Source organism: Thamnophis sirtalis, unplaced genomic scaffold (assembly GCF_051295495.1).
Source record: "Thamnophis sirtalis isolate CommonGarterSnake01/CBP01778 unplaced genomic scaffold, rThaSir2_p1.2 scaffold_4, whole genome shotgun sequence".
In the NCBI taxonomy this organism is placed as follows: domain Eukaryota; kingdom Metazoa; phylum Chordata; class Lepidosauria; order Squamata; family Natricidae; genus Thamnophis; species Thamnophis sirtalis.
The window spans coordinates 117,560,734-117,588,655 of record NW_028261384.1 but is presented as its reverse complement, the minus strand read 5'-3'; the positions used below and the strand labels follow the sequence as shown (position 1 = coordinate 117,588,655).

At 42.3% G+C, this 27,922-nt stretch overlaps 1 protein-coding gene across 2 annotated transcripts; it reads left to right on the top strand.

Moving 5' to 3' along the window:
• The first annotated feature begins 327 nt into the window (after positions 1 to 327).
• Positions 328 to 26,032, top strand: CDC42EP5 (CDC42 effector protein 5). 2 transcript variants are annotated; one of them, XM_014065784.2, is made up of 3 exons: positions 328 to 431; positions 11,164 to 11,535; positions 20,920 to 26,032. In XM_014065784.2, the coding sequence occupies exon 3, from the start codon at positions 20,920 to 20,922 to the stop codon at positions 21,604 to 21,606; it is 687 nt and encodes a 228-aa protein (XP_013921259.2). In that variant the 5' UTR covers positions 328 to 431; positions 11,164 to 11,535; the 3' UTR covers positions 21,607 to 26,032. The 2 variants fall into 2 exon arrangements, with proteins under 2 accessions (XP_013921259.2, XP_087570006.1); XM_087713880.1 differs by lacking the exon at positions 328 to 431 and adding an exon at positions 489 to 802.
• Positions 26,033 to 27,922: the final 1,890 nt, after the last annotated feature.

The window sequence follows — 27,922 nt, the reverse complement described above, 5'->3', positions numbered from 1 at the left end:
CCATCCTCGGGCTGGGTAAACCTTGGGATGGGCGGGAGGGGGGCGGGGATAGAGCGAGAGTCCCTTTCTCAGCAATGCGCTTTCCCTTCTGCCTCCTCCTCCTCCTCCTCTTCCTCCTCCTCTCCACGATCTACATTCTTCCTCTGGGTCTCCTAGAAAGCGTTTCTCTCCCGGCAGCCCCCTTTCCATTTCCCAACCGTTTGTTTGTTTGTTGATCGCCTCCAGCGCTTGCAATTACTTGCCCAAATCTCGACCTGGGATGGGATTGGGGGGGGGGGGTGCTCCTTTAAGAAAAAAGACAGCTAGGGCAAAAACCCCGGGAAAGTGGGCGTGTCTTGCGAGACACACCCCTCCCTTTTAACCGCTAGCTTGCCGGAGCTGCCTGCTTGGAAGGCGGTAAGCCGGATCAGAGGCTGGGAGTGACGCTCCAGGTAAGAGCGCGTCCCTGGTATAAAACATTGGGATTATTGCTCCGGTTTGGGGCGGTGGGGAGGGAAAGGGAATAATAAGAAGCAGAGCAAGAGATCAGGAAGTCCTGGGCTCGGAAAGAAAGAAAAACCTTCCTGGGATCTCAACAGATTAACGGGATTCTTGGGTTCGCTGGAAGGGGACGTGTGGTTTACAGTGGATTAGAAACGGTGTGGGATCGCTTCAAGGTGATTGCGGAGAGGGGAGCGGCGCAGCCCGAAGGATCCCTTCGCGTGGGGCAGCGCGGACTAGTGGATTCGCAGCCGAACAAAAGGCACCCCGTGTCTGCGATTCGTGGCAGAAGGGAGTGGAGCTTAACAGAGAGTTCCAGCGGGTAACTGAAATTGTGGGGTTTTTTTCCCTGGGAAAGGCGTCGAGCTGCAGGAATCCCATGGTTTTGCCGCTTTGGCTGTGTCCACCTCAGAGAGAGAGGTTAGATCCAGGTGGGGTGGGGCTGGGCGGGCTAGCGGTGGAGAAATGTGGCATCTCAATACGTGGGGTGATGAACTGTGGGCCACCGGAGTGAGCAATGCAAATGCCAAGCGATGAATCGAATCAATCCAAAAGGAATGGCAGGAGGCGTACAATGACGGCGAAACAAAGGGTGGAGGGCGTAAAACTGCAGGGACGCCAGAGCCTCCCCCTCACCCCCAATCTCCTGGGCATGTTCCCGACCAGTCCTCCTTTTTTCCTTCTAAAGGTGTGTTAGGTCAAATCGCCTTTCTTCTCCATAGTCTTAGCCCTGCTGGGTAAGGATGGTGGGAGCTGTAGTCCACCCAGGCTCGAGGTTAATAAGCGCGGACGAAGATGTATCTTGCTCCTTGTGCATTGTACCATATTGTGGCGGGTTTTTTTTTTAGCGGCATTGGGTTGGGGCAGGACTGGAAAAATAAATGGGGGGCGAACAACGAATTAGGGCTCAGAGCATTTGGGAACCAGTGGTTACTTTAGGTAGAAGGTGGGGAAGAATGTTTCTGCATTTATTTGATGTTTGGGGTTATCCAAGAGATTAGAAACTCAGGACAGCTCAGCCGCTGGGTTTACAGAATTATTGGGGTGCAGAATTGTGGATTTTCTAGTGAACTTTAGTAACAATGTGGCATCCTTGAGCTGCATGAAGCAAGGTTAGCCTGTGTCCCCAGGCAAAACCTGCCCTATTTGGGCTGAGGTCTATACTCCCAGCCGCACCTTTCAAGATCACATGAGTAGGAGGCATGTTTGAAGCATGTTCCTGATCTCCAGGGCAGTGGGAGGGGGCAGGGCACCATGGATCTCCCGCATGTTATATAAATTGGGTTCTTTGATTGAACAGCACCACGTGATTCATTTTCCCCCCTTCTTGCATAAGGGATTGATTTCCCCCCCTCTCTCTGTTTTAATGTTGCTGCTGTCTGTTAGGTCACTTTCACATGAAAATTGGATTAGCCATGCTAGGCACACTAGTCTTGTACATGTTAAAACTGTCAGTCTTGCTTTTTAGCGTCTATTTTTTGCTCTAGCCTGACCTACCTCACAGGGTTGTTATGAGGGGAAAAGTGGAAGAAAGCACTGAGGACACTAAGTAACTCACCTTGAGCTCCTAAAGCAGTGTTTCTCAACCTTGGCAACTTGAAGATGTCTGGACTTCAACTCCCAGAATTCCCCAGCCAGCGAATGCTGGGAGTTGAAGTCCAGACATCTTCAAGTTGCCAAGGTTGAGAAACACTGTCCTAAAGGGAAGGTGGAATATAAGTTTGTTAAAGAAATAAACAAAGTATTGCTGATTGTTATAGTTAGGCCAACTGCTTTCAGCAGCCAGAATTGTCATGAGGCAAAAAGTCAATAGGTAGAGCTGGTCACAGTGGCAATTTCTCAGTCGAACCTGTATTTGAAGAACTACTTCTCCTGTATAGGGAAGTTCTATTTAACTATAGAAAGTCCTCGACTTATGACCACAATTGAACACAAAATTTCTGTTGCTTTTGCCAAATTTTATGACCTTTCTTGCCACAGTTGTTAAGTCAATCACTTCCATTAAGTTAGTAACATGGTTGTTAAGTGAATCTGGCTTCCCCTTTGACTTTGCTTGTCATAAGGTTGCAAAAGGGGATCACATGACTCCATGACACAGCAACAGTCATAAATACATGCCAATTGCCAAACATTCAAATTTTGATCATGTAACCATGGAAGTGCTGCAATGGTCATAAGTGTGAAAAATGGTCATAACTCACTTTTCAACCCTGTTGTAACTTCGGTCGGTCACTAAACAAGTGTTGGTAAGTTGAGAACAACCTGTATTCTAATAACTGCTGGCTTACAGGTAGACCTCAAGTTACAACCATTTATTGAGCAATCATTTGAAGTTACAACAGCACTGTAAAAAGTGATTTGTGACCAGTCCTCATAGTTATGACCATTGCAGCATCCCCACAGTCACTTGAGCACTTAACAACTGGCATGTATTTATGGTGATTGCAGTTTCCCAAATCATGAGATTGTCATTCGCAACTTTTTCAGCTGGTTTCTGACAAGTCAGCAGGTTAAGCTGAAGCACAGGATTCATTTAACAACTGCAGTGATTCATTTAACAACGATGACAAAAAGTCGTAAAACTGGACACGACTCACTTAACAACCACCTGGCTTAGCAGTGGAAAATCTGGTGCTAATTGTGATTATAAGTAAAGGACAACTTGTATATCAAAAGGGATAGCAAGGATATGCTCTCATCTTTGCGAACTCTGGCATAGTCTTCTCATGTTTTTGGATGGAGTAATTGGGTCTAAGTGAAATTGAATTCTCAAAAGTAACATGGTCAAACAGGGCATGTTGTTTGCTGCTTATTAAAAGGCCATCCCAGGGCATGCTTTGTAAACTGCCCGGAGTGTGGAGCTGAATTTCAATGTTCTGACTACTCAACCAGATTCGCACCCTGGCTTACAACCAATATCATAGGCAGAACATTTTAGGAGAAAATCTTCAGCTCACCCAAGTTCAGCCTTTATCTTTTAGTTGGAGATGCCAAACCACTTTCGGAAAAGTGTTGCTGTTTAGCACCCCAGCAGGGAAAAAGAAACAGGACATTAAACTTTGGCACAAACCAAGAGCAGTAACATTTGAAAACCTGTTTATCACTTTGCTTGCCACAGCAAATGGTTTCTCTAGTGTAGGAGGGATAACATCTAAAAATAATGTTGGCTGGGTTATGGTGGCTGCCTAGAAGGAAATTCTGCCTGGCTCTATTTTCTCAGTTCATTCTGAAATGATCCAATTCCAGGATCTATTGGATGAAATTCTGCGCTTGATCTTATATGGTAATATTTCTGGGGTTTTTTTTTTTGCCCAATCATTTTGGTATGTGGAACATCCAATGCAATATCTGTGATCTCCTCTGTGTATGTAGATGGAAACTAGATGGCCCATAGCTTTCTTGCATATTTACAAGGACAGGTACAGGTAGTCCTCGACTTATAACAGTTCTTTCAGTGACTGTTCAAAGTTTCAACGGCACTGAAAAAAGTGACTTAATGACAATTTTTCACACTTTACGACCATTGCAGCATTTCCATAGCCACGTGTTCAGAATTCAGGTACTTGACACCTGACCCACATTTATGACGGTTGCAATGTTCTGCAGCCATGTGACCTCCTTTTTCAATTTCTGACAAGCAAAGTCAATGGAGGAAGCCTGATTCACTTAACAACCGTGCTACTAACTTAACAATTGCAGTGATTCACTTAACGACTGCAAGCAGCAAGAAAGGTGGTAAAATGGGGCAAAACTCACTTAATAAATGTGTCGCTTAGCAACATAAAGTTTGGGCTGAATTGTGATCATAAGTCAAGGACTACCTGTAGCGCTTCTGTAGATTTTGAATTCCTATTATCCTGTACTTGCAACTGCAGCTAACAAGCTCATTATGACCCTGCACCTCAAAATGAGTTTAGGATGATTCTGTATTATAGATTTGGTGAATAGGCTGTTTTGCCTAATAAATCAAAACTACCCCTTGTCCTTGACATATAACCATTAGTTTAGTGACCATCCGAGGTTACAATAGTACTGAAAAAAGTGCCTCACAACTGGTCATTGCACTTACGCCCATTAAAACAGCCCCATGGTCACATGATTAAAATTGGGATGCTTGGCAACACAAAGATGACATTACAGCATCCCGGGGTCAGGTGACTGTCACTTGGGACCTTCCAAGTAGCCTTCCAACAAGCAAAGTCAATAAGAGAGCCAGAATTGCTTAATGACTATGTGATTCACTTAACAACTTAAGAGATTTTGGTCCCAACTGTGGTCATAATTCGAGGACTATTTCAGCTTCTGCATCTGCAAAGACACTATGATCACAGGTTTTGCATGCTTTCTTACTCAAAAGTAATATCTTTGACAGATGTCAGTGAAGTGGTCCTGAGTTTCCACCTATCAGATTCGGTTCCTTTTCCAAAGAATGTTGGACTCCTTGTTTAATCATCAGGAAACCAAATTTGACACCATTATTTATGGACGAAACTTTAAAACCTTTGTCTTACTGGCCTATGCCTGAGACCTCATTATTTCACCCTTGCCAAACCTGGTAGCCCCTAAACCAGGGGTCCCTAACCCCAATCGGTAGACTGAGCCCAAGCCACAGCAGGCCATAAATTGGACCGCACAAACAAGCAAAGCCCCATCCGAAGGATGCAGGCAGCACATGGAACCATTCCCCCTCCAGTCTATGGGAAAAGCCTCTCTCCATGGAACTAGTCCCTGGTGCCCAAAAGGTTGGGGCGGGGGTCACTGCTCTAAACCTCAAAGGAGAGCTATATGCAATGAAATTTCATTTTAATGTATGGCGGTTAGTGTACATTCAAAGTGACAATAAAATTATTCTAAGTCTAACATCTATCACTAAGTGTTGTATACCAAGTGTTCATATCTTCAGAGAGCCAAGGTGGCGCAGTGGTTAAATGCAGCACTGCAGGCTACTGCTAGATCAGCAGGTCAGCGGTTCAAATCTCACCGGCTCAGGGTTGACTCAGCCTTCCATCCTTCCGAGGTGGGTAAAAATGAGGACCCAGATTGTTGGGGGCAATAAGCTGATTCTCTGTAAACCGCTTAGAGAGGCCTGAAAGGCCTATGAAGCGGTATATAAGTCTACTGCTATTGCTATCTTAATAATTTAATAATTAAAATTAATTAATTAATTTAATAAGTGTTATATTACTAAGGATTGTATACTAAATGTTCTAAGTCTAATATCTGTCACTAAGTGTTGTATCTTATGATTCTTGATGAACGTATTCTATTTTATTTTTCTTTACGTACACTGAGAGAAGACAAATTCCTTGTGTGTCCAATCACACTTGGCCAATAAAGAATTCTATTCTATTCCATTCCATTCCATTCCACTCTATTCTACTCTATTCTATTCTATCACCCAGGCTTTGTTGGATTTGCAGCTTCGCTATCTGGAATGCTCTAGACGGGGGAAGCCTATCCCATTTGACTCTAATTAAAGCAGGGGTATTCAACTTTAGCAACTTTAGCAACTTTTAAAACCTATGAACTTCAGCTCCCAGAATTTCTCAGCCAGCATTGTTGGTTGGGGAATTCTGGAGTTGAAATCTACAGGTCTTAAAGTTGCTAAAGTTTAAAGTCTGTGTCTGATGCATCTCTGTATGTAAACCTTTCACACAATAGCAAAATCAAAGTTCAGATGCTGTTAAGTAGCAGTATGCAATGGAATGGCTTTATGGGGGGGGGGGAAACCACAGGGGATTTTTAGCATATCATTGATATGGTATTTCTTTTGGGGGGGATGAGCTATTTTTAATTCATGATAGGCAACCTGGAGGAATCTGATTGTTTTAGCTTGTACTTTCTCAATATCTGGCTGTTGGCTAGATAGGGCTGGTACATCTAAAACTCCAGAACATCTCAAGGGCACCCATTTGCCAGTGCCTGAAGGCATAAAAAAGTAGAAACAGCTTTCCAATTAAAAAAAAAACCCATTAATCATATGGTTCATTTCCCCCTATAGTTGATAAATCAATACTCTATTTTTCTCACTGTCCTCCAAGGGTCCCATATTTTGCTCATTTTTAAACATGTTCACATTTATTCCATGATAACTGTTCCTCCTCTTGACTTGAGAAACATTTCACGTTTTTAATATGATACACTACTACTATCATGCTTGGATGAGACAGCTTCCATTTTTTTCCTTTAGTCTGATCAGAACAATATAGGACTCTTAAGAAAATAACTGATGGGTTTAACCTGAATTCACCATTCTGTTTCTTGAGCCTAAAATTACTCCAGAAGGCTGTGTTAAGGACCGTCACTGTATGGTTGTATGAGCCCATAATTGAGGACTGTAGGGCCACCTGAAGCTTAGTTAGGGGTTTCTGAACCAGTTTCCAGCATCCCTTGCTGTAAAGGTGATCCTCACTTGGGATTTGAACTGGTGTTTTGCCAATCTCTGTATGTTTTCTTGATGGCTTTTTAAAAAGTCTATTATGTGACAAGATACACTCACAGAAATGGGGTTTTCTTACTGATTAAATAAGTATTATGCTAACTGACAGCCAGTTTGGTCTAATGCAGCTAGGTAAGCAATAGCAATAGCAGTTAGACTTATATACCGCTTCATAGGGCTTTCAGTCCTCTCTAAGCGGTTTACAGAGTCAGCATATTGCCCCCAACAACAATCTGGGTTCTCAACTATGGCAACTTTAGGACTGTGGACTTCAACTCCCTGAATGCCCATCTCTGATCTAGTGATTAAGGCACCAGGTTAGAAAGTATGAGACCATACATTCAAGTCTCACCTTAGCTTCATCTCACCTCACAAGGTTGTTGTTGTGGGGGAAATAGGAGGAGAAAAGAGTACTGGATTTGTTCCCATGATTTAGGCCTTGAATTATTTGTAAAAATAATAAAGGTGGGGTATTAATCAAAATAAAATCCTAGACATGGGCAATCCTGACATTCCCCCCCCTCCAAAGAGAAATAGTTTTAATTCATTTTCCTTACCCCACCCTTCCAAGATGTTCAATCCCCCTTCAATGTTTTTCTCTTCTTCTTTGAGCAGCATCTCAAAATAACCAACTGGGATTACAACTTTTTATACTCTGCAGAGATATTTGAGGCCCAAGGTCATCTCATTAAGAAATTAAGATATTAAAAACAGGACATTTGTTCTACTGCCTTGCGGTTTCCTTTAAAATGAAAGGAAATTCATGTTAGGCAGAGCTCAAAGGTGCCCAGAGGAAGTATCCCAAGGCGATATATTCCTACCCCTGCATTAGGCTAACCATAGTTTTTTTTGTCATAGGTTTAACTCTTCCAATTGCATAAAGCTATCCATTTTTATAGGGCTAATAAAACAAGAAAAAAGTTACAATTTAGACATGCAATAAAGTAGGAAGGATTGTGATCAAGTATGCCAGTTAAGATGACTAGAGGGTTAAACCCCCCCCCCAATTCCTGCTTGCTAGAAGCCAACCTGAGTATGCAGAAACAAAGACCGTCTTCTCTGAATTTTTTTGTTGTTGCTATAACTAAATAAAGACCTAAAGATTAAATAAAGATAAAGAAGAAAGATGCTGAGATGGGGTGGGGGTGGGGGGAGAATGTGGTCTACAGAGACCCATAGCTGTCTCTTGCTCATCCTTTGATCTCCTTACCCATTTCTTGTTTTGTCCACTCTAAAATATAAGCTTTGAACCTGATGTTCACAAACAGAGATAAAAAAATCCTCCACTCTTTGAGATTTATGGCTATTTGCACTAACCTCTCTCACCCCTGGGTTCCAACACACCAACCCAGATCTGCCTTCCCATTTTTTTTAAAAAAAAACACAACTAATCTTCCGAGCAATCACTCTCTCAAACCATTCATCTTTTAGTCTTTTCCTTTCCTTAATCCCACCCTCTGTCTATCTTTCCAACACTACATCAATCCATTGGAATGCAGAAGCCATGTTTGTCAACTCTGATTTGAGTCAATTGCTCAATTAAAAAATAATAATAATAATATTCTGAAGTCTGGGCTGATTCATTTATCTGTGGGTCTCTTCACACATTCTCCAAAAGGGAAAAAAAATGAGCTTCTTGGTCAGAGGCAAAATATCAACAGCAAAAAAAAATTTGTATTAGGGTTTTATTTCTGTTCTGGTCAATTCAAGGATTACTTCAGGCAATGAGGAAATGTTCTTCAAACATGTGCAGAGTGCAGGTAGTCTTCAACTTGAACTGGAATGAACTCCCCCGCAGGGATTCGGACCCTCACCTCTCTACAGGCCTTCCGAAAAGCCGTCAAAACCTGGCTTTGCCGGCAGGCCTGGGGGTGATAGGTTCCCTCCCCTCTCGACATGTATGGTTGTCCGACTGTTGTCTACTTTTATTATTTGTATTTTGTCTTTTTATGTTCTCCCTTTTTCCCCCCCTTGAATTGTTCGCCGCCCTGAGTCCTCCCGGAGAAGGTCAGCATACAAATAATACAATACAATACAATACAATACAACTTACAACAGTTTGTTTAGTAAGCATTCAAAGTTCCAACGAAGTTTTCCACAGTTATAACCTTTGCATCCCCATGATCATGTGATCAAAATTCAGATTGGCAACTGATTTCTATTTATGATTGTTACTGTGTCCCAAGGTCATAAGATCTCCTATTGCAACCTTCTGGCAAGCAAAGTCAATGGGGAAGCCAGATTCACTTAACATCTGGCATACTAACTTAACTGCAGTAATTCACTTAACAACTGATGCAAGAAAGGTCATAAAATGGGGCAAAACTCACTTAGCAAATGTCTCACTTAACAACCTAAATTGTGGCTTAAATTAAGTCGAGGACTACCTGTACACTGTGTTATATGCAGTTGCCATAAACCCTCTATCCGTATATGTTTGGTTTCTTAGTCCACCTTTCTGCTAAAAGTAACAATTCAAGCCAGCTAATGATGAGATTATAAAAAAGCTATAATAGAAACCTGGATTGAAGCAACCTGTTAAACAACTCTGAAAAAATGGCTGGCATGTTAGAAGGAAATGCTCTGCTTTTCTTGCTGGTGTAGATTTTTTATTTATGAAGAGTTTCACATTGAAAGTTAATGACTGATGACCATTTCTCTTTTTTTTCCCCATCTCTGATTGCTCACCACAATTGTGTTCCTTAAAATGCATGAGATGCTTAAAAAGCATGAATTATGTTTCATGCTGATCAACAGAATGTGTCTCTGCTTGGCAAAACAGGATTTAAACCAGGATATGTTTTAAATGCTGATCTATACAACATGTCATGTATTGTTTATTAATGTGTTTATTGCATTTTATTGGAATGGTGATTTAAACATTTCTTTGTCTCTGTGATTTATGTGCAAATTTGCACACATGTACATTCATACAAGCATTTTTCTTTAAAAAAAAAAACCTGACGAAGCTTCTGTTACTTTAAGTGTTTAAAACACTTCAAAATATATTCTTACATTAAGAAATATTTTAAATATAAAGTATCTATACAAGGGGAGTTGTCAAATTTGCTGCCACTGCCACCAGACCAAAGAACTAAAGTTATCTGGGAAAGGTGCAGATGTAGAACAATGCAAATTTTTGTGCTGCCATATCTTCAGAACCAATGTTAAGGACTAGAAAGTTAAGGAGAGGGACACAAAGTGGAGATGTGTTGTGTCTTTGTAAGTTGTAAGTTTATAAGTTGTAGAAGACTAGGGAACTTGGCTCTGTCTGTAGAGGTATATGTCCCCTCAGCCAGCCAATTCTGTGTTAGTGGTTCTACACTATTGATCTCCTTCAAGGATATACTTTTACAGGTAATCATTGACATGAAGCCATTTATTTAACAACCATTCAAAGTTATAACATCATTAAAAAAAAATGACTTAGAACTGTTCCTCCCTCACAACAGCCATCACATGATCCCCAGGGTCAAAATTTGGGTGATTGACAACAGGCCTGTATTTACGATAGGTGCAGCATCCCGATGTCACATGATCCACCATTTGCAACTTTTCCAGTTGGCTTCCAACAAGTGAGGGAATCCAGGTTCGCTTAACGACCACACGATTCACTTAACAACTTGCAACAATTTGTTTAACGACCATGGCAAAGAGGTTGAGTGTAAAACTGAATGTGAATCACTTCACAACAGCTTTATTTAGAAAGGAAATTCTATTCCCAATTGTGGTCGTAAGTCGAGGACTGCCCGTACCTCAAAATAAGGCAGTTCTAACACAGTTTCGATGTGTCTGCTTTTTTTCTTCCCGTACAACTTCCAAGTTTCTTTGGAAAAAGTGAAGGTGAAGGTGAAGGTGAGGCTAGTTCAGCCATCCTTGCCTAACTAGTCCCTCTCTGTGTGTGGTATGTGTGTCACACACCCCAGAACGTGTCACTTCACTTTTCAAAGCCTAACATTTAGAGACGCTCCTTTCACATCCCTGCATTATCTATCATTTGGTTCTTAGCCGGGTTTCTGAATATGCCAACCAAACTCCGGAATTCAGGAATGTGCTGAACTTTATACAAAGTTAGAGGCTGTTTATTTTCCCCCTAATGTGTGGGTATGCGTTTAAATTTCCTGCCCGGGGATAATATTTGTTTTGGCTTTTGTTTCCCAGTTTCTCTCTTACAATATCCTCTGTGGCGCAGTTCGGATTTTATTGGTGTTTCTGACATTTGCGATATTTTCTCTCTTGTTCAGGTACAAATAAATAACTTTCTGGGGGCGCCACCTAAGAAGGGGTGGAGTGAAAGCTGGTGAAGAAGGAGGAAAAAGAAAAAGAGAGCCAGAGAAGTGGACAAATGAAAGGGGGAAAAAAGAAATTTTCTGGGGATTTCTGAGAAACTCGAAGCAAACTTCCCGGACATTGCTGGACAAAAGTGGAACAGGATCCAACTCTGAATGCTGGGAGGATATTGAGTGGGTTGGTTTTTTTTGTGGGTTGCTTTGGCACTGCCCCTTGGCGGAGGCAGCGGATTGGGGCGACTACAAAAGCAGGAAGAGAGTCGGGACGTTCCTGTGAGTCACTTGAGGTGTGGGAAAAAGGCAGTTGCCGCGCTCTTTTTAGCAAAGGTGAGTTTGCTAACTTAAAAGCCTTTTTCTCCCCCCCTTATCTTTCGGCGCCTGGGGAACTCTGGCTGGGCAGTTGGAAAAAGACATGTGTTGAACCATCTGACATCTCTCCTGGCTGCAGGGAATTACGGTTGCGGTGGGGCTGGGATGGGGGGAGGAGGGGGGCGACTCTGACTGTAGCTTGGGCTGTAGTAAAATAAGCCAGCTAGGAACTGGAACTCATTAGTCCCCCATTATAGAGTGTGATTTAATATGGCTAGCTGATGATCTGGAAACGAAGGTGAGGCAGAGGATTGTAGGTTCAGAATGTAACCCGGGAATCCGGAGAGTTGAAAAAGAAAGCAATTTCACCTGGAGAACAGCTAACCTTAACCAGGTGGCCAGCGCAGGCATTGGGAAAGCAGGATGGTCTCTTTGGATAGCCCTCTTCTCTAAAGGAGGGGAGTGCAGGGGATGAACTGACCTTTAATCTCGCACAAGGATCAAAAGGAAACTTGGGGGTGTGGTAGCACAAAGTCTTGTCTGTCTGTCTGTGTATGTGTGTGTCTGGAAGGGAAGGAATAAGTGAGTAGTCATAAATCAAACCGCTGCCAGGTTGAAAGCAAGACAGAGAAGGGGCTGCGGCTAAGCCACATTGACACCACGACCACCCCCAGCCACATATCTCTGCCTTGGTTTCTTGAGATATTTCTCCTGGCATCTCAAAACTTTTAACACAACCACCACTCTGCCCCCTCCCACCCTGCCCCACCCCCACTGTTTTGAGGTTCTCTCTTCAATGACCTAATTCTTGGAGGACCCCTGATATAAAATGCTCCTTTGTTCCTTGTAGATCCTTTCTTCTGTGGTTCCCTAGATTTTTCTCCTGGCCCACCAACTCTCCCCTTGAAATCGCAATTTGGTTTTTTTTAGCCCAATATCCCTTCTTTCTGTAAGGACCCCAGAATATATTCTCCTAACTCATTCTCCGCTTCTTGCTTGCTGGATCTAGCTCCTTTTCTAGATAAATCCAGAATACGGGCCCCTTCCCCACATAGATGTAGTTTCTCTGCTCCATCAGAGTTAGACAATCCCACCAGATCTCACCCCCTGCCCAGCGCCTAACTGTTTCCTTAATCCCAGCTGTGCACAAGCATTTCCAAAGGATTTGTGCTAATTTTTTGAAGGAAATTCCGTCATTGTCCTCTGGGGCTAGTAACCATATCTGTCATCCGCAGACAGAGAGGGGAAGGATGGAAGGGAAAGGAATAGATATATTTTCCCAAGAGACTTTTTAGAATAAGCCCGCTTGGGATCATGCCAAGATCGTGTCAGATCCAGTGGTTCTGATTCTCAGCTGCTCCACGCCTCACATTTTTGCATGCCCTCTTGATGTGTTTTTGTGGTAGACAGCCAACGTGCCATCCCTGAAGGCTGGGATTCTGCTGAAAAACTTTTTTTAAAAAACACACCACCAAATGAAAGTATATTGTCCACAAGCTGCACAAATCCTCTCTTTCGGCAGCCCCCAAGTGGTCATAGGGACCTTCAAGCAAAAAAGCTTGAAGGAAAAATAGACTTATTTGATAAAAGTTTGTTTGATCCAATGAATAGCTTAGGCCGGAGTTTCTCAACCTTAAAACTTGAAAATGTATGGACTTTCGACTCCCAGAATTCCCCAGCCAGCCAGATTGCCCTAAATTAGAAACACTGGTTTAAGGGCAGTTCATTCTTAAAGGTAATTTGTTTATCCGGTGATATGTGAATGTCATGCTTCCCACAAATATATGCATATGGCTTTCTCAAGCTAGTTCCTTCACCCTATCCCTACTGCTTTGTCTCGATGCTAGAGCATTTCCCAGAAAAATCAGTTAATTTATTTTCATTTTTAAAAAGGAAGAAGCCTTCCTTACCCCTTGGGATATTTTGATTTAAACTTCATCTTAGGAGAGGAACACATTTCTGCCTCTGCCTCTTTTTCCCTCTTTGCTCCTTCCATTCATAAGGTTTAAGCTCATCCTAAGTTCACAGTTATGTCACTTTATGGCCAATTATCCCTTAAACTGATAATCAAGGACTCTTGGATTACAAGGATTGCATTTGAGAGCCCACTTCCAAATTGGAATCATCATAGAATAAGTTGTCCCTGTACCGTACATTTCAGCAGAAACCAAGCAAGCTTTGATCTCTTTCTTGGCTTGCATAGGAAACTATTTGACAGTCGAGTTCTCCACTTACAACCAGAATTGGGACCAGACATTTGGTTGCTAAGCAAGGTGTCAAATCAAATAAGTTTATTACAGTCAAAGACCAGAACATGTTAAGAACACTCCAGGAGTACCCAGTTAAAAATTCGAGAATAAAATAATAAATAACAGATAAAATCTACATTATAATCACAATTTGGCATTCAATCACAGAAAAACACAGCATGGCCTAACTATTACGATATCAATTCTTAAATGTGAGGCCCTTAATAATTGAATATTAAAATGCAAAAGAGTAGTAATGCAAAAGGGTTTGCCAGAATTCCCAGAGCTGTTGCACGGAATCTAGCCTCCTGCGCTGCAGTCACAGTTTGTTCATCCTTAAGCAGCCACTGGAGGTAAGTAGTACCGAAATGGCCAGGATACCTATCGATTATGATGTATCTCTATAAAAAGAGATATCCCCCCTGAATCTATCATCTATCTATCTATCTATCTATCTATCTATCTATCTATCTATCTATCTATCTATCTATCTATCTATCTATCTATCTATCTATCTATCTATCTAGCTATCTAGCTATCTAGCTATCTAGCTATCTAGCTATCTAGCTATCTAGCTATCTAGCTATCTAGCTATCTAGCTATCTAGCTATCTAGCTATCTAGCTATCTAGCTATCTAGCTATCTAGCTATCTATCATCTACGGCATAACTCTGGAACACCTCAAGCAATTTCAACCAAACTTGGTACACAGATGACTTACTCCCTGGAAACAAATACTGTGGCGGGTAAGACACCCCTAACACTCCTAGGGGTTTATGTTCTGTTAAGATGCAGCCTGTTTGCCTTTAAATGGATTCTACTGCACTGCTGTAAAATGGCTTCTACTGTACAGTGTAGTGGAGTTGCCACGGTAACATCTTCACAGTATTCCATAAGGAGGTTCTCTCTGGTAAGGGAGAAAAACATTGGAAATTACGTTTGGTCCGGACATTTCTCCCCTATAAATAAATACCCGGGCAACGCCAGGTTATCGGCTAGTATCTCTATAAAAAGATCATCGAAGGAGAATGTGTTCAATGGTCTCCACCTTTCCTGAGCCACAAGAATAGAGTCTTTCAGTCAATGGTATATTTTTTACATTTGCTGCGCAGAACGGCCGATGGAAGCACAAGGCAGGCACTGTGCAAGCAAAAATGCTTTCCCGCGGTTCACAGTCTCCCAATTGGTGGTTGTTCAATGAGGCACACTGATTTTATGACCTTTTTTGCTATGGTTGTTAAATGAATTATTATAGTTGTTAAGTGAATCATGTCACTAAGCGAATCCAGCTTCCTCGATTCCCCCCTCCCCCCATTAATTTTGCTTATTGGAAGTCAGCTGGGAAGTGACAATCACATGATCCCAGGATTCTCCAACCATTGTAAATACCTGCCGGGTTGCCAAGCGCCCAGATTTTGATCACATGACTCTGCGGGTGCTGCAACAGTCGTACATAGGACTGATCATCAGTCACTGGCTAGACTACTGTAATGTGCTCTATATGGGGCTGCCCTTGAAGGGTATCTGGAAGCTTCAGCTGCTGCAAAATGTTTCAGCTGGCGCAAGGTGTTACAGGAAGTCCTCCACTTACAACAGTTCGTTTAGTGACCATTCAAGGTTACAACAGCACTGAAAAAAGTGACTTATGACCATTGCAGCATTCCCACGGTCATGATCAAAATTCAGACACTTGGAAACTGGTTCATATTTATGATGGTCGTAGTGTCCCAGGGTAATATAACCAACCTTTTGTGACCTTCAGACAAAGTGAATGGGTAAGCCGTTATTCGTTTAATAACTATCGGTAATTTAACAAGTGCAATGATTCACTTAATGTGTTTCCCCGAAAATAAGGCAGGGTCTTATTTTCTTTTGACCTGAAATAAGCACTTGGCCTTATTTTGGGGGAGGTCTTATTTTTTTTGAGGTGCAGGAGGGGGCGAGCGTGGTCACCTCATGGCTTCTGCTGTGTTGCAATATTTTTGGGAAGGGCTTATTTTAGCGCATGCGCTCGAAAGCCCGATGTGGTTTATTATCCAGGGAATCTTATTTTAGGAGAAACAGGGTAACAACTATGGCAAGAAAAGTTGTAAAATGGGGCAAAGCTCACAACTGTCTCACTTAGAAACAGAAATCTTGGGATCATTTGTGGTCATAAGTTGAGGACTTTACCTGTTTTTGTCTGTCTGGAATATATGTTGTCCTTCTGTTTTGTGAGCTGCACCGGTTTCCAAGTTTGTTTCTGGGTCCAGTTCAAGGTGATAGTTTTGACCTTTGAAGCCCTACATGGCATGGGACCAGATTGCCAGAGGACCACTTCTGTCCAATTACATCTGCCCATCTCACCAGACCCAGCAGAGAGGGAATGGATCCCATTGGCTAGGGAACCAGCATGTTTTCCCCAAAATAAGAAAGACAGGGTCTTATTTTCTTTTGACCCCTAAAATAAGTGCTTGGCCTTATTTTCAGGGGTGACTTATTATTTTTGAGATACAGGAAGCGGCGAGCATGGTCACCTCATGGCAGCTGCTGTAATATTTTCGGGGAGGGCTTATTTTCAGGGGAGGGCTTATTTTAGTGAATGTGTTCAAAATCCCGATTGGGTTTACTTTGCAGGGGGTTTTTATTTTCAGGGAAACAGGGTACATTTGATGGGTCTCAGGCAGCAGACTTTTTCTATGGAGGTGCCCAATTTAGGAAACCAAAGTGGGCACCTCCATAGAGGTGAGGCAACCAAAAGTGAGGCTGGCCTCGTTCCTTTTGTCTTTCTAGAAGGCAACAAAACCTACCATTAGTTCTGGGGACCCCATGGGACCAGGGAGACGAATATTATCCGCAAAACCAGGGTCGTGTTTCAAGGACTTTACAAAGAGAGATGATGGATGGCAGAAAGTAAGAGTAGCATGGTCCATGAACCAAGGAAGATGGGATGATGGTGCTGCTATGGAAGACTTGATGAGGTCTTTTCATTTAGGCCAGCCCTGCACCCCAAACCATTGACCATGGCCCGCTAATGGACCGCAGCCTGCTTGAAACTGGACTGTGGGAAAAATGAGCAATTGTGTATGCCTGAAGCTCCACTTGCACAAGGAGTGGACGAGCACGAGAGAGAGAAACTCTATGCATGGAAGCAGAGAGCACTTGCACTCGTGTGTGAAGTTCCACTCATGTGAGTGGAGGGTGCTCGTGAGAATGGAGCTTCACGTGTGAGCACAAGTGCCCCCCGCTCGCTTGAGCGGAAGTTCATGCGTGAGCATGCACCTGGCCCAGAGGTGGGTTCCTACTGGTTTGGCTGAGTAGGAAGTAACTCAGCCTGCCATGCCCCCGAACTGGTTCTCTTGGCGGCATCATAGACACCACCATCTTGCTTTTTGCTTCTGTGCATGCACAGAAGCAAGTTTTTTTAGTAATATGCATGTGCGCTTAGCACACACAGCACATCCCTGAGTAAACTGGCACTAGCAGCAGCCATGAACCCACCCCTGACCTCCCCCCCACACACACACACTGCACCACGCCAGGCCATCAAGCTGGAAAGATTGGGGATCGTTGATTTAGGCCATGAAATGCTGGCAGTGAATTCTGGGAACTGAAGACCACACACCTTGAAGTTGCCAAGATTGAGAAACATTGATTTGGGCTGGTTTCAGATCACTGCAGGCTATGTCAAAGGTCTTCAGCCTATGCACCTTTTGGGTTTAGTTCCAAAAAGTTATTTAAGGCAGTTGCATCTTTTGTGTAACAGCCCTCCATAGCTGCCTTGCAATCTTGAGCAAAAATGTTAGTGCTTTGGATAGGTAAGGTGCTTTTGTTCCTGTTTGATTTAAAATAACTTTTATGGAACTGAATCCCGAGAATTGGCTTTATTTCTACCAAACGGCTAATAGCACCCACTAACAAGTAGTTCTCTTTGGTAGAATAGCCAGAGGCAACATTGGGCTGATGCAATGCAAACTATCCCCTTATATACGTATCTTGGAGTTGCTCATGAGTGTGAAAGGGTAGGAGCTTGTGATGTAATGCTGAGTGTTGCTTTGGTCATTTTGGAACGCATGGATACTTAGAGGGCACTCCTAAAAAAATTCCCTACGAGGAAATGACATCCTTGAAGGGTGATTTCCTCTCATTACCTCTGGATACTGTTGGAGGATTGGTGTTTTTTCTTGTGTGCTTCTAGTACTTTCCAATAAAAAGGAATAGAGCAGTGGTTCCCAACCTTTTTTTGGCCATGCCCCACCTAAGCATCTCTAAAATCCTGGTCCCCCCGCCTGTGACATGTAATTCTTACTTTACTCAAAAAGTGAACTCTGCTCATGTGCAGGAAGCCTAAAAGGCCATTAACTTGGTTTAAACAAGGTTCAAATTGCTCCCCTATGGGGTGTGGGCCCAAGTTGGGAACCACTGGAATAGAGTAAAAAGGAATTACGACAAGAATTGAGCCCAAAATTTCTGTTGCTAAGTGAGTTTTGACCCATTTTATGATCTATCTTGCTACCATTGTTAAGTAAATCACTGCAGTGGTTAAGTTAGTAATATGGTTGTTAAGCAAATCTGGCTTCCCCATCGACTTTGCTTACCCGAAGGTCGCAAAAGCTGATCGCGTGACCCTGGGACAGTGCAACCATCATAAATATGATTGTTAAAAGAGTCTGAATTTTGATCACGTGGGAATGCTGCAATGGTTGTAAGTGTGAAAAACGGTCATTAGTCACTTTTTTTTTTAGTGCCATTGTAAGTTCGAACGATCACTAAATGAACTGTTGTAAGTTGAAGGACTACTTGTAATGCCCTTTATTCCTCATCCCTTCTCATCCACAAAGGAGAAGGCTCCTATCCATCCATCCTTCGCCAACTCCTGAAACTGGCATTGGTATCACAGGGATTCGTAATCCAGTCGGAGAGCTTCTTCCTAGATTCCAAAGAAAGGGAACAATGAAGTTCAGGAGATTAGATGAAGGAATCCAGGATTCCTGAGTGTTTTTTTCCCCTGTCTCCCGATACCTACACTGGGTTATTTACCACCCACAGCTGACTCAACTCTTAGGCCGTTTTCCACTCCTGTCAGCACTTTCTGATCTTGGGAAGGAAGGAGAAGCCTTGCTTGACTCTCCCCTCCCCTCCTCTGCCTCCCTCCTTTACACTTGCCCAGACAATGTCTCCCTTCCACCCCCAGTGCAGCTCCATTATTCCCATTCAACATGAATCACCTCTCTTAGCTCATCACACCTCCGACAAGAACATTGCACTGTTGGGCAGGTACGAGGAGAGACAGGAAACTCCAGCATCTGTAGGCCTGGTCCACCTTGCGTGTAGGGGAGGGCCAACCATGCCATCAGGACAATATTTTGGGGAAAGCATCCAAACACGAAAGGAAGGAGGGGGAATCTTCCTTGCAGTCTGGTTTCCTGTATCTGAGTCAAGGGAAGTAAAACTCTCTCTTGCTTTAAACAGCCAGTCACTTCCACACCTCAAATTCCATACCAAAGTATCCAACAATATTTCTGCTGTGATTACCACAAGTGTTCACAGCATTGTAGAGAAAGAAACTCCCTGTTTCTTAGATAATGCATCCATTCCTGTTACCCATGGATAGACCTAGTTTGGTTTAATACAACAAGTTACGGTTGCAGTTTAGTGTTCTGAGCGAACACAGCTATTCGGGTTTCCTAACCATGGGTTGATGTGTTAAAACTGGGTAATTGTGGATTAATAAACTACAATTAAGTAAATAATGTCTTAGGTCTTGTGTAAATTCAAACATAGATCCTATAGAGCAGAGGTCTTCAAACCTGGCAACTTTAAGACTGGTGGACTATAACTCCCAGAATTCTCCAGCCAGAGAATTCTGAAAGTTGAAGACCACAAGTCTTAAAATTGCCAAGTTTGAGGAGCCCTGCTGTAGAAGATCTGTGATATCTTGAATATGCTCTACTCTGCTATGAATAACAGAAGCTAAATTCTGCTTCTGTTGACGAAATGATACCTAGATTGGGTTTTTTCCCTCTTGGGCGTCTTTAAAATCTTCTATCCTCCAGATCGTGCTCCTCTTCTTCAGGAACTTGAGTCTTCCAAAGCAGCCTAAGTGTTCCTCAGTCAAAGAACTGGTTGGACAAGTTATATGTGGGTGGCCAGTAGGTGTGAAATATCCTAAGCTGGGTCAGGAGGGAGCAGTATTCCCGCAACTCTTTCGTTTATCCCAGGCCTTTGTCCCCTCAGACTGAAAGGAAAGTAAGGCCGGATCGGTTCCTGTAAAAGTTGTGAAATTTAGCACATTTTGTGTGAATTCGGTAGATTGAACAAAACCAAGAGAATACCTTGGTGTGAAGGATTCTCTCTTTTGTCTAGTCTATCTCAGAGAAGCTAAAATATGATGGTCACCATAATTAGCACCTCGTAAAAAAAAAAAAAAAATCCAGACAGGGTAACTGCTTTTCAAAACTTGTCTTCTGAGATTATTATTCTTTCATATCATTGGTCCCTGTGCTATCTCTCTTAGAAGAAAACCACAACAATCTCCTGGCTGCCTTCAAGTCGAACAAATTTATTACGGGAGAAGATTTCGTGATGAGTCATGGGCCCAAAGTGTTAGCTAAGTTACAGATAAACTCAGAGCTGGCTAGAAAGGAGGGACAGTAGATGTGAGTCAAGGAAAATGTGAAATACGGGAAGCCAAGGACTGCTACCTGGAAGGCTGCCACAAATTAACACTAGCACTAAAAGCAAACATCCTGCCATGGGTAAAGTAATTAATGTATGGTGTGATTAAAAATGGATTGTGTTCATTTAGGGCAAAAATGATAGCCTTAATGCAATGGGAATTGATAGGGAGCCGCCCGGAATTGGCTTTAAGGTAGGCAACTATATAAATGTTTTAAACAAATAAACAAACAAGTAAATAACTCATGCTTTGGTTTCATGTTTCAGCTATATAAATGTTTTAAATAAACAAACAGCTTATGCTTTGGTTTCGTACTTCGGCCTCCTGGCTTGCACTGGGATGTGCAATCTTTTATTTATCCCCAGAAGGCCCCCTTTGTTCTCCTGGGCCTCACAAAAAGTGGGGCCTAGGTTGTCAGTAGGGGATTTTGTGGCAGACTTTGTGCTGGTTCCAGTGGGAACGCTTTGGACCCTAATCTTATGCCTCTCTTTTCAGATGCCCATCCTCAAGCAGTCTCCAGTTTCTCATTCCAAGAAGAGGCCCCGTCTGGATCGAGCCATGATTAGCGCCCCTTTGGGGGATTTTCGACATACAATGCACATTGGCCGCGGGGGCGATGCTTTTGGAGACACATCATTCCTCAGCAACCACGGGGGTGCCAAAACCAATGGGTTGCCTCACGATGTAGCAGTGTCTCCTGGGTCTCTTGGTTCTCCTGGAGATGTTTCTGGTTGCTTTGAATTGCTCTCTCCTCCTGGGAGCGGGAATGGAGTAGTCCAGAGTCCAACAACATCAACCCCTGATGGCAGCTTCATGGTACTGCAGAGCCCAGAGAAGGCTGACTGGAATCCCCCTAATGGAAAAGGTTGGGACCTGCAAGAGAAGTTCTCCCTGGATAGCCCCACTCTGGACCACGCTGAATCCCTTCTCTCTTTCCAGCTGGACTTGGGCCCTTCCATCTTGGAGGATGTGCTGGGAGTGATGGATAAAGATTGGGACAATATTAAAGGGCAGGATCAGGAAGTATTGAGAGATGAGAGCTTAAGCCCATTGGGATGCTCCCAGCAGGAAGATGAAAAAGAACAGGAGGAAGAAGAAGAGGAGGAGGAGGAAGAGGAGGAGGAAGAGGAGGGACAGGGCTACAGTTTTGAAGATGAACAAGATGAAGAGATTGGGTTATAGGAGGAGGAACATCTTGGTTTTTCTCTTTCTTTTCCCCACCCTTAAATTTCTGCCAGCCTGCTCTTGCAGAGTCTTTCAGCCTCTACTACTGCAGTAGTCAGCAACTGGCAGCCTTTTGGCCGTATGAGGCCAGCAAATGACTATTTGTAATCCACCATTTTATCCCTGCTTCTTCCCATAGAGAAGCCTTTTTTTTTACCTTCAGATTTCTTATTGTGGTGTTGAAACAGGAAAACGCCAATCAGAATCCTATGGCACATTCCATGATGCTACTTCTGAAAAATAAGTTCCAGAAGGTGCTTAATAATCCTTGTTCTTTCCCCCATCTTCTTGTATTCCTTCCAAGTCCTGGGACAGTGCAGCTTCTTTGTACTGGAAAAATACGTCTTGGCTTCAGCCCATCTCTCTATCTGGAATCTAAGTGACATACCACTGAGCCTGTTACGAAACTCTCTGTCCATCATCTGCTCTTATGTTTATCATTTTTTTTTTACTTAACCATCTTGAATTCCAGCTGTCTAACCCCCACTGTTGGTTTCCCTCTATGAACTTGGAATGTGCTTTGAGGAAAGGTCACCTAAGAGAACAGAGTGAGAGAATGTGAGGACAGAGTCTTAACCAAGAGTCACATGGTTGAAAATACAGACTAAGAATGAATGATACCATTTTGGAAACTCTCTAATGATCTCCAACTATGTGGCCAATCTCTTGTACCAACAAGTGTGCTGTTGGGACATTCAAAGGTATGAAGCCTTCTTCTGTCCACCAGTCCCTTTTCAACGGATGAACATAACTTAGCTCAATAGCTTCCATTTCAGAATTCATTCACTTTTTTTCCTCTTAAACCTGTGGATCTGTACATCCAAGCAGTATTGTGTATCCAAGCAATTGTGAGATGTCTTCTTAAGAGATGATCTTGTGTTAAGAAAAGAACAGGATTAGAGGGAAGACAGAAGAACTTTGACATGTTTTCTTGAAGTCAATGAAAAGGATAAAGATCCTTTCATGGCATGAAGAATGAAGAAAAGATATTTGGTTCATAACTAGAAGAGACAGATGAGTGGCCTGCAATTAGCCATGTACCCTAGCTGCCTCTGACAAGGGACAGAATTTTCTGCCAGCGGCCCACCTCAATGTTTTTTGCACCCTGTATAAAAGAAGCATCTGTTTTTGTCAGCAAAGTCATGTACAAAAAAGGACAAAGTTTTCAACAGATATGATAGCTGGAACAATTCTGTGTTATTTTTCGCTCTCTTTTGGCTAGTCACTTTTTAAACAGATTTATTTATGAAGGACAAAACTTGGAGTGCTCGTGTGGAAAAAATATGCATCATTTTTTTTCTTCATTAAAGCTGTGATGGGGTTGAGTGGTAAGGCAAGGTTGCATCCATAGATAGCATCTCTATCCAATTTGAACTGGATAACCTTTTAAATCAGGTGCTTTTAAATTAATAAAATTCAATGGGCTGGAAGCGGCAATAACTGGAGAGGGATTTATACTGGCCAACGTATTTTTGAACAACACTTTTATAATCCCAGATCCTTCAAATTAATAGCTTGTCTTTTTGCCCATCAGATATTTTTTTTACATTCTTTTTAAAGTGATATTCTGTTACAGCTATCTTGGCTTCCCTAAACTGGCCTGCGGGGAACATTGTCAACTCATTTTTGGAAGTTAATGGTAAACAGTTGGGAAACAAATCTGCCTGTTCTCTGTACATATGCAGAGGTGGTGGTACAGCTGTAGATTTGTTTGTGCTAAATGCAAGAATACGTATATAGAAATAATGCCTTTCCCTTACTGTACCCCTTGGTCCTGTCCCATTAAACTTTATTCATCCTCCTGTTCCTAGTCTAGATCTATCGGCTCCTTAGGGCAATGTTTCTTAATCTTGGCAACTTTAAGAGGTATGGACTTCAACCCCCACAATTCCCCAGCCAACATCTTAAAATAGCCAAGGTTGGGAAATGATGTCTTAGGGATTGCTTATAGACAGATCTAGTCTATATGTTTTTTTTTTATTCCACTGTGTTTCTGCTTTTGTGTTCTTACTCCCAATTCATTTATTGCAATGGAAAAGGTATATAGAACTGCAATGTATATGGCCTTACCTGAAGTATTTATCTGCTACAAAAAAAGAATAAGTTGTTTTTACTGCCAGAGTGAGTGTTACCACCTCCCTCCTCTCTGCCTAAACGGGACAAGGTTTAAATATGTCAGAATTAAAGTAGATAAGGATGCTCAGTACATTACTACAATTGACATTGCTACAAGATAAGATATTGATCTTAACCTTAGCATCTTTAAGATGAGTGGACTTCAGCTCCCAGAATTCCCCAGCCAACATGGGAATTGAAATCCACTTCTGGGATTTGACTTCCACCTATTTCAAAGCTGCTAATGTTGAGAAACACTAAGCTAACCGGTGGCTCCGAGAAGCTATGGATGTAGCCAATGAACTTCTCCAGAAGTTGCTACTGAGTTGTAGTTTTTAATATAAGGAAGGAGGAAGAAATAATTAATTTCACAGAGAGCAATCATGCAGACTCTGTTTTGTTTAAAACTCAATGTCTTTGTCTGGCTTTGAGAGCACATGCCAATTAAACAGCCAGATGCATCCTTCTGATCATAAAGAGATAAATATCTTTGCAGTAGATCTCAGTTACTTACCGTTTAGTAGTCTATGGAGAGTCTCAGTCAACCAGGTCATTGTTGTCCCAAAAGTGCTTTTTCAAGAGGCAACTGGAATTTTTTTTTGTTCTTCCTTGAGCAGGTTTTGCTTTTTATCTTGGATGTCTTCAAGGAAAAACAAAATCCAGTCGCCTCTTGAAAAAGCACCTTTGGGATTAAACCTTGCATATAGCACCAGACATCTCTGCTTTTTTGCAAAAGAGACAGGCGAGTGGGGATGGGAGAGTAGGAAAGACTGTTCAAGTTGTGACCATGTTTTTGCATCACACATCCTTTCTTAGAAAGCTGTCCTGGCTTTGTGGTGGGAAACATGCTTTCTAGTTTAGTTTTGCTGGATCCCATGTGCCAGCAAAGCAATTTCAAGACTGAAAGTGAATATAGTGCCACTTACCTGTGTTTCTTAGCTGAAGAATGTAGGTTTGGATAGGGGGGGGTATCAGTGAAGCTTAAGGAAATGGGGGTTCTCCATCATTTGGGATTCTCCATGTGAGGTATAAGGAGAGTTTTAATGTATGAGGACAGAACGGTTGGGTTTTCTAGGAAGTAATGTACAGACAGTTTCAACAGAAGCTAGAGTCCCATAAATTAATGTTAGTCAATACTCAGATTTATTATGGGTGGAGATATCTTCCAACTGCAGCTAACTACCAACAGGAGCTTTTCTGAAGAGTGTTTCACAATATACTACCAGTTATTGCTCCAAATAGTTAGTGCATCAAGTATAATTTATGGCAGGAGACTGCTCTGGAATTCTGGTTTTCAACAACCGACTCCCTGAAAGTAACAAGATGATAGAAGTGTGATGCTGTTTATGAAGAAGACAAAATAAAAATATTGGGATGACAAAGAGGTGGGGAGAGCAGGGGGGGGGAGTAAAGATATGGGTGTGTCTTTCAAAGTTACAATTCCACTGTTTGATTCTTCTTTACTGTGTGGTGACTTTACCCACGTAATATAAGCTACAGTTCCTAAAGCAGTATGTCTGCATTGTGAGTATACTCCAAAAGAGGAGGAGGTTTCTAATTCACATAAAAAGAAATAAAAATGTCTCTCATGTATCATCAGGGGGTTAAACGTGGGTTCTTGAGGAGTGAATATTACAGCGTTCAAAACTCTCCAACCTGCGAGCATGACAGATGTTGTAGTCCAGGTTATATGGAGGCCTCTCTGCCCCAATGTATATTGTAATCCCAAATTGCCCCTCTACTTATCTCCATGTTAAAATAGGGGAAACTGGACACTTTTTTTTTCCTCCTGTGGTGGTGAGTGTGTTTTATCTCTGTGGTATGATTTTAAAGTTGTTCCATTAATGAGGTTTGGTTATTGACTGCAAATGAGATTGGGGCTGGTCTCTTATCTCCAGTTTTCCTTTGGGAGAATAAAACCACCTACCTGTTTGCTATTCTCTACTATTTGTATGCATTTCCAAACAATTCACCCTCCTGTCCAAGATTTAATCCTGAAACCTATTTCTTAGATCCCCACAGATCCTTAGATCTTTTTATTTTTTAAATAATCCTTGCAACTGATGTAGCAAGATGGCTCTGTGTACATTACATTTATTATTTTGTAATAGCTCATTTTATGGGATTGCTATGTAAGAGAATGTCTATACAGCTCTATTCAGCTCCCCCCACTTGATGTGTTTAACTATCAACCTACTATCAGACTATTTGTACAGTGACCAAAATGTGTTTGATATTTCTTGTAATTAAAAGCAAATTAGTTTTGGATGCTTTTGTGTATGATACCCTGCCAACAAAACTGCGTATAGTCAAGGCTATGGTTTTTTCAGTTGCAATGTATGGTTGTGAAGGTTGGACCATAAGAAAGGCTGAGCGCCAAAGAATTGAGGCCTTTGAACCATGGTGCTGGAGAAGACTTCTGAGTCCCTTGGACTGCAAGGCAATCAAAGCAGTCAGTTCTAGAGGAGATCAACCCTGACTGCTCTTTAGAAGGCCAGGCGCTGAAGATGAAACTTAAATACTTTGCCCAACTAATGAGAAGGAAGGACTCAAGGGAGAAGAGCCTAATGCTGGGAAAGATTGAGGGCAAAAGAAGAAGGGGACGACAGATAATGAGGTGGCTGGATGGAGTCACTGAAGCAGTCGACATGAGCTTAAATGGACTCCAGAGGATGGTAGAGGAGAGGAAGGCCTGGAGGAATGTCGTCCATGGGGTTGCGATGGGTCGGACACAACTTCGTAACTAACAACAACAACAACCTATTCCCACCAGACTCTTTGCTATCACTGCCTGGTTCATGGAAGGAGTACTAGAACTGCTCAAGGGTGGGGTTTCTTGCACTGAAGAAGAACTACAGGTAAGTCTCATCTTATGACCGTAGCAATAGCTCTTATAAGTATATACTGTTCCAGGATGAAACTGCTGGCAGTCAGCAGGGTTAGCCTGCAATACTGCATTCTAACCACTGCACCCGCACTACCATAATTTAGTCCCAAAATTCTCTTTCTAAGAAAGACAGTTGCTAAGTGAATTTTGCCCCATTTTATTCCTTTTTTTGCCACAGTTAAGTGAATCAACTGCAACTGTTAAGTTGGTCCCGGTTATTAAGTAATTCTGGCTTCCCCACTGACTTGTCCGAAGGTTGCAAAAGATGATCACATGACCCTGGGGACACAGCAACCGTCATAAATATGAGTCAATTGCCAAGTGTCTGAATTTTGATCACATGACCATGGGGCTGCTGCAGTGGTGGTTATGTGTGAAAAACAGTCACAAAACACTTTTTTTCAGTGCCGTCAAACTCTCACTAAACACAGTAAATTGTAAGTCGAGAATTATCTTTGTAACAGTATTCTGAGTCAAGGTATATTAGACCCAAAGCAAGCCAGGATATTTTGGAATCTTGTTCAGCATTCTACAGATCTTCTTGACTTCGGTTTCCTTTCCTTGTTTCTCTTATATGCATACCAGAAATCATTATACTACCCTTCCATGTTGCCCAAACTGGCCCTCAGTTGCACCAATTGCTCCTCATCCATTGTGATCTTGATCAACTAATGTGATTCCTCCCCATGGACACCTCCTCATAGTGGTAGATCTTGTAATCTTGTTTCCATTTCAGCTGATCAAAAAAGGAAAACTGGGATTTCTTTGTATGCAGTCTTAGCCGTAGGAGTTGCCATTAAAAAGGAACCCTAAATGTGGTAGCTTTTGTTATTTAAAAAAAAAACACCTTTCTGCTCCTTTTTAACCTGCTAAACATAATCTAACATCCAGTGCTCTACGGCTTCCCCTATTGGCTCTGTAAATAACTGGCTAGATGGGTGGCTTTTTATCAGGAATGTGATCAAGGCATCTTCACTGTCACTGATTCATTGTCATTCCTGTCATTCCTAGTACTATGACTGGATATTTGAGAGAAACTGTGTAAAGATGTCTCAACACTGGTTGTATAACAGATTTATTCGTTGATTTTATACACACACACACACACACACACACACACAAATACATACATACATACATACATACACACACACAGACACACACACACACGAGATAAGGGAGGAGCAGTAAGGGTATGGCTAGCTGATGAGAGCGAGATAGCTTGAAATAAATCTTTACAAGTCTCCCTTTCATTTATTTATCAGCAAAAAT

Coding starts and splice junctions, on each gene's coding strand:
- CDC42EP5 (XM_014065784.2), top strand. CDS start 20,920: ATGCCCATCCTCAAGCAGTCTCCAGTTTCTCATTCCAAGAAGAGGCCC.